General features: G+C 43.2%; 1 protein-coding gene across 1 annotated transcript in view; it reads left to right on the forward strand.

The window, feature by feature from the left end:
• Positions 1-12,822, forward strand: part of LOC149459171 (thiamine transporter 2-like) — a 43,698-nt gene extending 30,876 nt beyond the window's left edge. Inside the window, exon 5 of the mRNA XM_089681517.1 lies at positions 11,340-12,822. Coding sequence (XP_089537643.1) covers positions 11,340-11,477 — 138 coding nt within the window. The 3' untranslated portion in view covers positions 11,478-12,822. The remainder of the gene's footprint in view (positions 1-11,339) is intronic.
• The last annotated feature ends 536 nt before the right edge of the window (positions 12,823-13,358 follow it).

Raw genomic sequence — 13,358 nt, forward strand, 5'->3', positions numbered from 1 at the left:
CGGTTGTGATGCGGTGCAGCTCTTGCACAGAAAACATTGCAAATTTCACATCGCATCTGTGTGACACCAGAATGTGCCAATATGTGGCTTGACAAAGCACAGTGGTCAGTGCAGATTATTTTCAATCCATGTTTTTTTACACTTTTCATTCACTGGTTTAACTCAGGTGATCGTTAATCACAATTATCTCCGGAGATCACATGCAGCCCCTCAACCATCTACACATATCACTGGAAATCTATACAGATCTCCTTGAAAAAATGTCTCCTCTCTTCTTCGGAAAACAATTGTCCTCCACCTCATAAACAGGGGGACAGAGAAGACTTCTCCTTGATAACTAAAATCAGATTAATTATCTGTACTTAATAAACATACACCAATACTGCAAATGCATTGTACTGTCCAAGGCATTGCACACTAACGCATTGCACACTAGAAATGTCAAATGCGTTAGTGTGTACAGTGCATGTGTGTAAAATGCTTTAGTGTGTACAGTGCATGAGTGTAAAATGCTTTAGTGTGTACAGTGCATGAGTTTAAAATGCTTTAGTGCAGACTGCAGTGTACAACGCATTGCACACTGTAATACACTGTACAATGTAATACCGTGTACACCCACACATTGTAGACTGTAATGCACTGTACACTGTCATGCAGGATGGAGCAACGCATTGCACACTGTGATACCGTGTACACCCACACATTGTAGACTGTAATGCACTGTACACTGTCATGCAGGCTGGAGCTATGCATTGCACACTGTGATACGCTGTCCACTGTCATGCAGAATCCAGCAACGCATTGCACACTGTAATACCATGTACACCAACACATTGTAGAATGTAATGCATTATACGCAGTATACATGTCCAGATATTCAAAGATTAGCCATGAAGGCCTAGCTGGTTACCTATTTGGCGACCGCAGATAGCCGAATAACGCTACACTGCATCCAGGCAGCTCTGGGAGGGTGTCATATGACATCCTGGCAGAACGCGCTCTCCGTGATTGCTGTGTCCTAAGGACACAGCTGATCACGTGATGTGGTAAAGACCAATCACAGCGGCTTTTTACCATGTGATCAGCCATGTCCAATGACACGCTGATCACCGGGAAATGCATTTGCCGGGTCTTGGCTGCACTTTCATCACGCTGTCAGAATGTGTGGAAAGTACTGCCGAGAACCAGCAGTTATCAAAGCAGGGGTCGGCCCCGATGATCAGTGCCCACCAGTGCCACCCAACAGTTCCGCCCACCTGTGGCCAGCAGTGCCACCCACCAGTGCTGCCTCATCAACGCACATCAGTGTTGCTAAATTACCAGTTTACCAAATGTTATAATATAAACAGACTTTTATTCATTATGAGCTATTTTGTGGTTTATCGAGCAAAAAGTAAAACTCACAGCAGCAAGTCAATACCACCCAAAGAAAGCTCTATTTGTCTGAAAAAACTGATACAAATTTAAGATGGGTACAATGTGGCATGACCGCACAATTGTCATTCAAAGTGTAACAGTGCAGAAAGATGAAAATTGGCCAGGACAGGAAGGGGGTAGGAGTACCCAGTAGGCAAGTGGTTAATATCATTGACCCATCAATACCCAGGAGCTAATGTACAGATAAATAGCATGTGCACCAAGTGAGATTCTGCTAGGCCCCACCCAAAAAATTACAATTACCTGTCCCTCACATGTTATAAACATGTTTGCAATGGCCACACTTACTTTACATATAAGGATCATCTCCTCTGTTGAGAACTGTGCTCTCGCCATGTCCAAATGCCAATAAAGTTATCAAAATTTTCAACCAACACAAAACCTCCAACCACTTGTCATCCACTTACACTCCCCACAACCACTTCCGGGTGCGCGCGCACGTGATGACGGACTTCCAGGATAGCCGTTCATGCGCCATGCGGACACCTGTTTGGTGCTTATTTGTTTGCAATCGCGCATTTTTATGTGCGGCTATGATAGCTTTCGCAAATGTGTGTTTCTTATTGATTTGTTTTTTTAACCTTGGCCAAAAATCAACAAAGTGTGGACTATTTTATTACTGTAAATCGAATTGTAGAAAACCTGTAGCTGGCTGCACAGTGAATGTGACGTTCATTAGTACATAATATTGTGGTGCAAGTGGGTTTTTTTTTTTTTTGGTTTTGAAAAAGCCAGTTTGCACACACTTGCATATTCACGCTCTTACAAGCTACATTTGAGCAGATTATATAAGTATACAAAGTAACTATTAAGGTTGTTCATATATTGAACATAAAATAAACACAAAAACATCGGTCAAACATTTATTGATCAAATATATCTTCATTTATTTGATCAGCAGGAACAAGTAGGTACAGTCAATATCTTGGTGAGTCACAAAAATAGGATTGATGTGGCAAAAAATAAAACACTCCTGCTCATAAGAGCTTACAATCTAAAGATACTTCTAATGAACTGTGTGTGCTCAGGTTATAGCAGGAAACAAAGGGGAAGATGAATCAAGTAACATTTTCGTGCACATAAGATTTACTTACACAATCACTTAGTATGAAGATACATTCACAAAAAAAAGTCTACAGATCAAAATATCAAGAAAAAGCATGTGAAAAAAAAAACCCTCCCACCTCTACAAATCCCCTCCCACCTCTACAAACCCCCTACACATACATTTGTCAGCAGGTTTGTCAGAAAAATGCATTGGAGTCTAAATAAGCAAACAAAATTAAAACAAGAGCAGATTTTAAACAAAACGATTGACATGTGTGAGGCTTTCAATGCAAAGAGAAAAAACACAATCATTGTGCAATAACACACAAACACTTTACAAGGCCAAAAATATGCAAACATTTCCAGCCCACTTCCAAACACAGCCTGAGTGGTGTCTGGGGCAATTCAGCACAAAATCTCTTCTTCCCCCAAACCACTACAAGCAAGGACTTAGTCACAAACCACCCGGCCTAGTAACAGGCCAAATCACTCCCTACTGCACGTCTTTATATAAGCTAGGTTGTATTTGGAGCACGCCAAACAAGGCCCCACACCCAATGAAGCCATACCCACCACTGACCTTAATTTGGTCAGTGAAAGTGTTTTCACCTGATGAATCCGCTTCCTACCTGCATTAACCCTTGGTATACAGGCCCCACAAATCAGAAAGAAATATACAGTGAAATGTATGTGCGCAGCATACAACAGAACATTGAGCAGGGATGTGAAAGGGAACCCCAATTGGAACCTTTATTGCTACTATGGTCACAATTCCCTCCAGATTCTCGCATGAGTTAAGACAGTCACATGACCACATCTTGTATGCAATACTGAAAATGACAAATCGATTTGACTAGTATGGTGAATTTCCCATCAATTGGCGAAACACTCCAGAAATCAAACATCACCAAACATTACACTCTGGGCAAAGCTGATTTACAAATCCTGCGACTTACAGTAAAATTGACCATTTCAATGCAATTTTCAAGACATCTGACACAGATCTCTATGCAAATTGCCACTAAAGTAGTACATGTACTACTATATACTACATACTATATACATATACTATATGTACTATATAAATCAATGTTTGAAACACACCCATGTGGTCGCTCTAATAGCATACAATAGGGTGCGACTTTGCAGACTTTGCCTCTCTCTGTCAGCTCTTTGCTTGCCAAATCCTTCACAAAAGTGGATGGAGTGTAAACCATCATTATCAAATCTATTAGTGCTTCAGGCTCTTATCCCATTGTATGACATTCCATTGTATGACATACACATAAGGTGCAGCTTTGAAGGTGTTTCAACAGACAAGGCCTCATTCTAATTCACATTTTAGGGATCATTTAGACAGAAAGCAAAGATGTTGCCAGAACATGTATGTGAAGACAGCCACACACGGAGATCATGCTACTTCCTCACCGGGGTTGGGATTCAAACCGACAACCCTAGAGTTGTGAGGCAGTAGTGCTAACCACTAATCCACGGAGCTACATTGCTAATCCAGTCTGTATTTCTGTGCTGTGAATCAATCTTAGGTCCCTGGGCAAGGTCAGTATAACTACCAGATATCTCCAATGTGACACAAATGTTGTGCTATGTTGCCAATTCACATGTATGATGGTTCTATGTATCCCAATACAAAGGATTGCAATACTAATACAGGCGTACCTCGGTTTACCAATGCCTCAGGGAACGTCATATTTGGGGTACAAATGCCAAACCATTTCAGTTATTTGGTCTGTTTACAAATGTTTGAATAATTTGGTATGGGCATGTGGCCTGGTATGGTTCAGGAGGGGGGGAGGCGCTCGCTTGTCCCCCCCCCCTTTCCTGACCTGCTGGGCTGCATGCTCAGATAAGTATCTGTTATGGATTTTGGGGGGTACCCCATGCTGTTTTTTATTTAATTTCAGCGTGGAGTTACCCCTTAACATCCATACGAGACCCGAAGGGCTTAGTATGGATGGGAGGGGGGACCCCACGCCGGGTTTTTTACAAATTGTTTATAATTCCCTGCAACACTTTTACATCAACTGTCAGTGGGGAACTCCGCCAACAGCTGAAACATGAGCGCTGCATTGGTTTTCGCTACTAAAATGCTGCATGAGTTGATAACATAACTCATGCGGGATTGTAGGAGCGACAGCCATGTGTTAATGTTTCAACTGTCAGCGGGGTTCCCCACTGACAGCTGAATGTACAAAAAAAAAAAAAGTGTGGGGTCCCCCCTCACATCCGTACCAAGCCCTTCGGATCTGGTATGGATATTAAGGGGGAACTCCACGCTGAAATAAAAAAAAAACAGCTTGGGGATCCCCCCAAAATCCATACCAGACCCTAATCCGAGCATGCAGCCCGGCAGGTCAGGAAAGGGGGGGGGACGAGCGAGCGCCCCCCCCCCCTCCTGAACTATACCAGGCCACATGCCCTCAACATGGGGGGGTGCTTTGGGGAAGGGGGGCTCCCCCCCAAAGCACCTTGTCCCCATGTTAATGGGGACAAGGGCCTCTTCCGTTATTGGGATAATTGGTCGGCCATTTTTTGGGATTTTAGCATATTTTGTTTACCAGTAAAGTTGAAAATTTTTTGTTCCAAATTTACTGATAAAAAAAATGTGCCAAAATCCGAAAAACAGCTGACCAATTAACCCACTAATGGCCCGAAAATCGTTCGATTTTTTTTCGGCAGAAAAATTAGCCGATTTTAGACCCATCTATGGCCTGTTTTACATGGGTCTAAAATCGTCCGCAAAAAAAATCGGCTGATTTTCGGCCCGTTAGTGGGTTAATTGGTCAGCCATTTTTGGGGATTTTGCAACTTTTTTTAATTGGTAAATTTGGATAAAAATTGGCCGATTTTGCAGATCGGCCGATTTTAGCTGCAATGATCGGCAAATTGGCTGATCTTTTAACAGATAAAAAATCTGCACATGAGCCATGACCTGCAAGAAAAAGAAGAATAAAAAAAAAGAATAAGAAAAAGAAAAATGCAGGCCATAGATGGGGCGAAAACTGACCGTTTTAAAAAAAAATAAAAAATTTGGTTGTTCAATGGGCCAACGTTACCACCAATGGTAAAAAAATTGTTCGATTTTCGCCCCGTCTATGGCCTGCAAATATAATAGCAAAGTAATTACTTCTGTCCCTGCAGAGAGCTGCGCTATTATATTTGACATTAAAAAGTATAAAGGTTGCAACATTGTATCTATTTGTATCCGAATAAAAACATCTATATCCGGAATGGATACAAATAGATACAATGTTGCAGTCTCTATACTTTTTAATGTCAAATATAATAGCGGAGCTCTCTGCAGGGACAGAAGGAATGTTTCAGCTGTCATCGGGGTTTCCCACTGACAGCTGAATTTCAAATTATTTCCGTGAATTAAATAAATAATAAAAAAAAACAGCGTGGGTCCCCCCTCTCATCCTTACCAAGCCCTTCAGGTCTGGTATGGATATTAAGGGGGAACTCCACACTGAAATTTAAAAAAAAAACAGCGTGGGTCCCCCTCAATATCCATACCAGACCCTTATCCGAGCATGCAGCCCGGCAGGTCAGAAAAGGGGGGGGGGGGAGCGAGCGCCCCCCCCCCTCCTGAACCATACCAGGCCACATGCCCTCAACATGGGGGGGTGCTTTGGGGCAGGGGGGGCTCCCCCCCAAAGCACCTTGTCCCCATGTTGATGAGGACAAGGGCCTCTTCCCCACAACCCTGGCCGGTGGTTGTGGGGGTCTGCGGGCGGGGGGCTTGTCAGAATCTGGAAGCCCCCTTTAACAAGGGGGCCCCCAGATCCCGGCCCCCCCCCCCTACGTGAACGAGTCTGCGGTACATGGTCCCGCAGACTTATTCACAAAAAAACTAAGTGTGGTGTAAAAAAAACACAGTACAGGGTCTTTGACAAGTCCTTTATTAAAACAATGTCCCCCGAAGTAGATCCAACATCAATCACGGCGGCGGCGGCAGGGACCCGAAAAAAGAAAAAAAAAAAAAGGTTCCGCTCCCGTCGGAGGCTTCCAGCCTTGTGAAGAAGAGGCTAGCTGACATTTCTTAAATAGGTTAGGGGCAGGGCCAGCCGGGCACATCATCCCCGCCCCTTACCTATTTGAGAAATGTCACCCTGTCTCTCCACTGAGGCTAACTAGCTGAATGCAGGAGACAGTCTGACATTTCTTATATAGCTATGGGGCGGGGCCAGCCGGGAACAGCAAGCATGTGACATGGGGCTGGTCACTCGGATGATGTCCCCGGCTGGCCCCGCCCCATACCTATATAAGAACTGTCAGCTAGCCTCTTCTTCACAAGGCTGGAAGCCTCGGACTGGAGCGGAACCTTTTTTTTTTTTTTCTTTTTTCGGGTCCCTGCCGCCGCCGCCGCCGCGATTGACGTTGGATCTACTTCGGGGGACATTGTTTTAATAAAGGACTTGTCAAAGACCCTGTACTGTGTTTTTTTTACACCACACTTTTTTTTTTTGTGAAGGAGTCTGCGGGAGCATGTACCGCAGACTCCTTCACGTAGGGGGGGGGCCGGGATCTGGGGGCCCCCTTGTTAAAGGGGGCTTCCAGATTCTGATAAGCCCCCCGCCCGCAGACCCCCACAACCACCGGCCAGGGTTGTGGGGAAGAGGCCCTTGTCCTCATCAACATGGGGACAAGGTGCTTTGGGGGGGGAGCCCCCCCCCTGCCTCAAAGCACCCCCCCCATGTTGAGGGCATGTGGCCTGGTATGGTTCAGGAGGGGGGGGCGCTCGCTCATCCCCCCCCCCTTTCCTGACCTGCCGGGCTGCATGCTCGGATAAGGGTCTGGTATGGATATTGAGGGGGACCCACGCTGTTTTTTTTTTAAATTTCAGTGTGGAGTTCCCCCTTAATATCCATACCAGACCTGAAGGGCTTGGTAAGGATGAGAAGGGGGACCCACGCTGTTTTTTTTTTTTTTTTTTATTGTGGACCTTTATTTTTACCTTCAGCTGTCAAAATAAATATTATCTAGACCTTTGAAATAAGTAAAATCATTACAGAAATAATTATAAAGGATAAGAAACAAAAATAGAATCACTAGAACTAAGGAAATCTAGTTAGATTACATGAAGATATGCCGAGTGCTGTTTATTAAACACAGTAGTCACGACCGAGTGCCGGCTGTCAGAGGAATCCACAGTAAGATTCACTATTAGTCAGTGGCTAAAAAGCAAACACCCATGGCAGAGGTCTAAAATGTGTTCTGCACATGCTCAGTTGTATCTGCCAAAGACACTGCACGGGCTTCTAGATTTTTACTGTGTCGATTTCCTTGAAAAAAACGATTTTTAACACATTCTTAATTTTTTTGGAAATAGCAGATATTGTTTAAAGTGAAGTCCTGATATTTGGCAAAGCAAATTTCTAAGTGAACATGTCTCTGCAGTGATTTTTCATGGTTTTAGACTTGCTTCTTAGCAAGTCTGTTTTGTGAGTCTGATTTCGGGCGTGTGTCTTTTTGTGAATTAGATTGGGCATCTGCTTATGGGCTCTGCTCAATAGTGAATTAGGTTGCAGGGTAAAAAATGACGGACGCCCATGAAAATTGGGCTTAAGCCCATAAATATGCGCCCACGCCCAATAGTGAATCAGGGCCATGGTGTCCACATGGTGCATCATGTTGTGTTGTGTTTTCTGCAGGGTGCTATACAAGTCCAGGGCTGTGGTTTACCAGTCACGTGGCCATATCCCTGAAGACCCCTTTTTGGTATAACCACCAGGAGGGTGGTCTGTCCAAGAGTAATCCTTGCTGGTATTACCTTACGTACTGTTGTATGGTGGCCTATAGTGTCCTAGTCACAAATGGCCCTTACCCCTCTCTGCTTTGCAATCTATGGGGAAATGTTTCTGGGATTGTCTCACTTGTATCGCGTTGCATGATGGTCTACAGTCACTAATAGCCATTAATCCCTCCCACCCTGCAGTAACCCCTATGGTGATAAATCAATCTATGAGCATCCCTTTTGGTAATATCTCACTGGTTACTGTTAGTACAGCAGACTACAGTGACCTTGTCATGCAGCCATTGACCAATCCTGGTCAGCAGGGTGTCTGTGTGTACCTCTTGATGATAATATCTTACTACATACTGCCTGTACTGCAGCTTGTAGAGACCTAATCTTCACATTCATTAAACTCTATGGCTGTGCAGTAGGTCTGTGCATAAGCCTTGCCAGTAACATTTCTCTGTGTACTGTTTGCACAGTGGCCTTTGATGATCTGGTCATGCACAGCCTTTCACCATCTTGCTGCTTCTGTAGTGGTGTGTGAGTATCCCTTGGTGGTCCCATCTCACTTGTTTACCATCACATGACTACTGTCCCCTGCTACTCTGCAGTAAGTCTCTGACCCTGGTGGTTTTGTCTCATGGGTATACTGTATGCACAGTGGCCTATGATGAACTCAGCATGGCTAGCCTTTAAAGTAGTTATAAAGGCTCAAGGTTTTTTACCTTCATGCATTCTATGCATGAAAGTGAAAAGAAAAAAAAACCTGTGCGCAGCAGTCCCCCCCCCAAGCCCTTGCTTATACCTACCTGAGCCCCATCTTGATCGAGTGAGGTACACAAGAACCTTGGCTGTCCTGGGTCTCTCCTTCCTCATTGGCTGAGACAACAGCAGGAGCCACTGGTTCCCTCTACTGTTAATCATAGCCAGTGAGCCAATGAGGAGAATGCAGGGGTGGGGCTGAGCAACGGCTGTGTGTGAATGGACACACAGAGCAGCAGCTCAGAAGCAAGCCTGCTTGGGTGCCCCCATAGCAAGCTGCTTGGTGTGGGGCACTTGGCAGGAAGGAGGGACCAGGAGCACCGGCAGAGAACCTGAGAAGAGGAGGATCGAGGCTGCTCTCCGCAAAACATTTATACAGAGCAAGTATACCATGTTTGTTATTTAAAAAGAAAAAAAAATGTCTTTACAATCACTTTTAACTTCACAGTTGATCCACAAATAGCCATTGCTGGTAATGTCTCACTCGCACTCTGTTGGTTGCCTACATAAAATGGCAGCTGCTCCTCCTGCTCTGCAATGGGACAGCGAGTTCCCCTTGTGCGTACAGTTGCACTTACACATTATTTTGTATGACAGCCTAGGGTTCTTCAGCCTTTAACATCCCTTGCAGATCCTGTCTCCCTTACTGTTGTGTAGCAGCCAGAGGTGATGTGGTCACAAACAGCCTCTACCCCTCCTACTTCACAGGTGTTGCCCCAGGTAACCTTACTAGTACTGTTTAACTTGCCTACTGTTCTTGCCCATGATGATCAATTAATCCCTTTGGCGTGCAGTTGATCTGTGAGTTATATTTTTTGCTATTGCTAATTTTATTGTGGGCTGTTGGAACAGGCAATCTTTGCTCCTCCTTTGTATGAGGGACTTGAAGAGTCATCTCACTCAGTTGTCTTTCAGACAGTGGGATTCACGTGTTGTGTCCTCGAGCATCAGGAAGGGGTTTCAGTTTCTTTCTCCATTAGACTTGTAGACCTTCATACTGCACTGATGCAGTTTTTTATCTCTGGGATTATGGCCAAGGTGGAACCTGCCCTGTGCTAGTGGCCATGGCAGTGGCTTCCATCAACTACTATGTAGAAATCTCATCTCATAAATTACAGGGAAGCAGATCTGCTTCTCTCCCAGGCAAGAATCTGGTTCCAGTCCTGTCAACCTCACTTGTCCCAGATGTAGTAAATTGGCAGGTGGACCTTCTCTGAGGACTACGGTCTAATCTCAGCATTCTTTCCTTTTTCGGGTTGCTTTCCCTTGACTTTTTTTTTTTCTTGTGGGGGAAAGGGAAGCTTTGTATAGAATATTGCTTTCAATTTCTCCTTTATTTTTCCCAGTGAATCCATGGGAGCTCAACCTGGTTTTCCATCTGCTCCTTGGGACAGTTCTTGAATTTCATCAGGGATTTTTCTCAATCTAGCCTTACTTGTGTGGTTGCCTTTTTACCTCCATCACTATTTCAAGTTCCAAGTTGGAGCCCCTTACTGGTAAGGAACAATTTTTGTTTTTCATTAAGGATTAGGTTGTTTTGAGGCCTGCACCACTATACTTTCTAAGGTGTTTCTTCAACCTTGACCTTATCAGGATATAGTTGTGCCTTGTATATCCTCTGGTAGTATATCTCTTTTGTGTGGATGTGGTGTGCTCTGTTTAACTTTTTGTCTCAGATGCCATTTTGTCTCATCAGTCTAATACCAGCTCAAGTGTAAGGTACATTAAGTTGCTGAGTATATAAAGCCCTTCTTGACCTATTTGTTACCTTAGTCTGTAAGCATGTGTTTGCGGTATTGCCCACCCCTCTGTCGGACTGCTTTGGACATCCCATGATTAAGACTAAAGTCTTATGTCCTGTACTGTATGATTGAAAAAACAAAAACAAAAAAGGAATTTGGACTTACCTGTAAAAATCTATTCTTGGAGTACAGCAAAAGATATAGCCCCCCCCCCCCTCTATTCTTTCTGATCACCCTATTACCTACAAAACAGGCTTTCTGGGTGTTGGAGGAGTTATATAGGGGATGTTCCTGTAGTTTTCTTGTTTTGCTAAGGTCCAGTCATCTGAAGGTAGCTCCTCTGTCCTGTATTTCACAGCAAAGGAGAAAAAAACAATTTTTCCTGGCAATGTCAGTGCTGTATTAATGGGTAAAATAAAGCCAATTTAGCTGAAATAATCTTGGTTTGCTCACACCTCATCTTATGTACCTTTTCAAAGAATTCTGATTATCCCAGCCTTCAAAAGTAGCAGGTGTGTAGGAGTAGTCTTCTTTGCATGGTACCTTACACTAGAATTCTGCTGTAACTAATGTGGTTTTTTTTTTCTCCCCAGTTTTTGGTTTATGGAAGTTACTTTGTAGTCATTGCGGGAATATTCTTTGTGCGGAGCCTGTATATTATAGTAGCACTGCGGTGCAAGGGGCCGAAGAACAGCCGGGACACAAGAGCAAAAGAGGAGACCCAGCTGTAATGGCTAAGTGAAAAGCTTGCAAAGATTAACCTACGAAGAACTAACCCAGAGACAGGAGCATTACGACAGAGGTATAACTGCTTCAGTTGCTATAATCTCCTAGAAACTGTTTGTGAAATTTCCAGATGCCATGAACATTAGGATAGTCTCTGGCTCCTTCTTGGTGTTTTCATCATTTTTTTTTTTTCTCTACATAACACAAGGAATGCATCAAGAAGCGTAAGGCTTTCACTTATATCCATTTTAGCAGGAAGGGCCAAACATTGCCCCAATGGAGACATCTTGCTACTGGAATCCTTGATGTAATAATGCAGTAGGTGAATTAAACTGCCAGTGTCCATACATTAGAGATCTGATTTTGTGGACTGATGCTTTAAAGTGTATGTACAATCTAATTTGCTCCATTTTGGTCTGCTAATCACATCAGTGTTTTGTTATATCTGTTTGGCAAGTCCAAAATTACCCATTGATTTTGCCAGGAACCTTGTAAACTGGCAACAACCTTGTCTGTGCACAAAGAGGGAATATGGGGATGAGGAGAGGTCTTTGTTCATTGCAATCAAGGCAGGGCCAACACCACGTGGTTTGAAATTCAGAGCGGTGTTATGTCAGAAGTTACTAGATTTCAGGAACATGAGCAGTTATATATACATATGTTTTATTATCTACTTGCAGCAAGTTTGAGGGCCAATTCATACTGGTGTGTGCTAAAATATATGGAAGATGGGTGTACATTGTCATCCATTTTACTCGAGAGCTGACATCCTCTGACATGCATTATGGCATACTTTAACGCGTACTGCATTGTCACAGGATATCCTGTGAATTGTATTGACATCTGCTTACATCCGTTGTTTTGAACTAAAATGCATGCATGCTGGATTTTAGCACAACACAGGTCAATGAATTATGGCATGAATATGATATTTTATTTCCAATGTCCTTCCATTGATCTGCGTTTTACAGCTGCACTAAAAATGCAGCTCAACACACTGGTGTGAATTGGCCCTTAAGGGATAAACATGGAGAAAAATGCATGCATTCTAGCAATGTATTAGTTTTTTTTTTTCATTGTGCCTTTACATAGACTAGATAACAATGTAATAGACTACCTTTATGAAAAGAAGAATTCTGGATTACAGTGATGTCAAATATAATTTTTTTTTCACCAAAATGTTTGGGGTTTTCTTTTTTGTTTGGTTTACAGGTGTATGCTGCTTTTTGTTGGGGCCAATAGTGGCTCATTTGTAGGCATATGTTCAGTTTACCACTATGATATACATAATGTCACAAACCCTATACATACTGTATCTTTATATTCTTATTAAATATTATGCCTACCATATTAATTGACTTGTCTTTTCTATCAAATCCATATGGACTTTTGGTGAAGCACTTAAAGTAATCCTGTCAAGCAAGAACTATGCTAATTACCCTTCTGTTGATCTTCTGGCATTCACATTTTCAGTCACTAACTCATTACAAGTAAGCAGATAAATTAAAGTTTTTGGTACAGGTCAGTGGTCGGTTGTACACACTGAAGCAAGAGTCTGAATGATATAGCTCCAACCTTATCTTTAGACAGAACATTTTTTTTTTTTTTTTAAAGGAGAGCAATGGTCCTTCATTTATTTAAAAAAAAAAAAAGATGCTACAGCACTTTACTATAAATTCATAAGCACGTTTAGTTTTCTCTTAGCCCCTCTGCAAAGGCTCACAGAAACCTACTGAACCTGGCCATGAAGTCCATCTAATGCCGCTTCCTGTGATGGTTTGGCAAAGATGCTGCACTGCTCCTGAATATAGGTTGTGTCTGCTTGCACTACAGCCAGATAAAATGTAGCAAGGGGTGTGAGGGGTGGTGTCAGCATTGTCACTACT

Source organism: Staurois parvus, unplaced genomic scaffold (assembly GCF_062004578.1).
Source record: "Staurois parvus isolate SC_StPar_1 unplaced genomic scaffold, SC_StPar_1.0 ptg000270l, whole genome shotgun sequence".
Lineage (NCBI taxonomy): Eukaryota > Metazoa > Chordata > Amphibia > Anura > Ranidae > Staurois > Staurois parvus.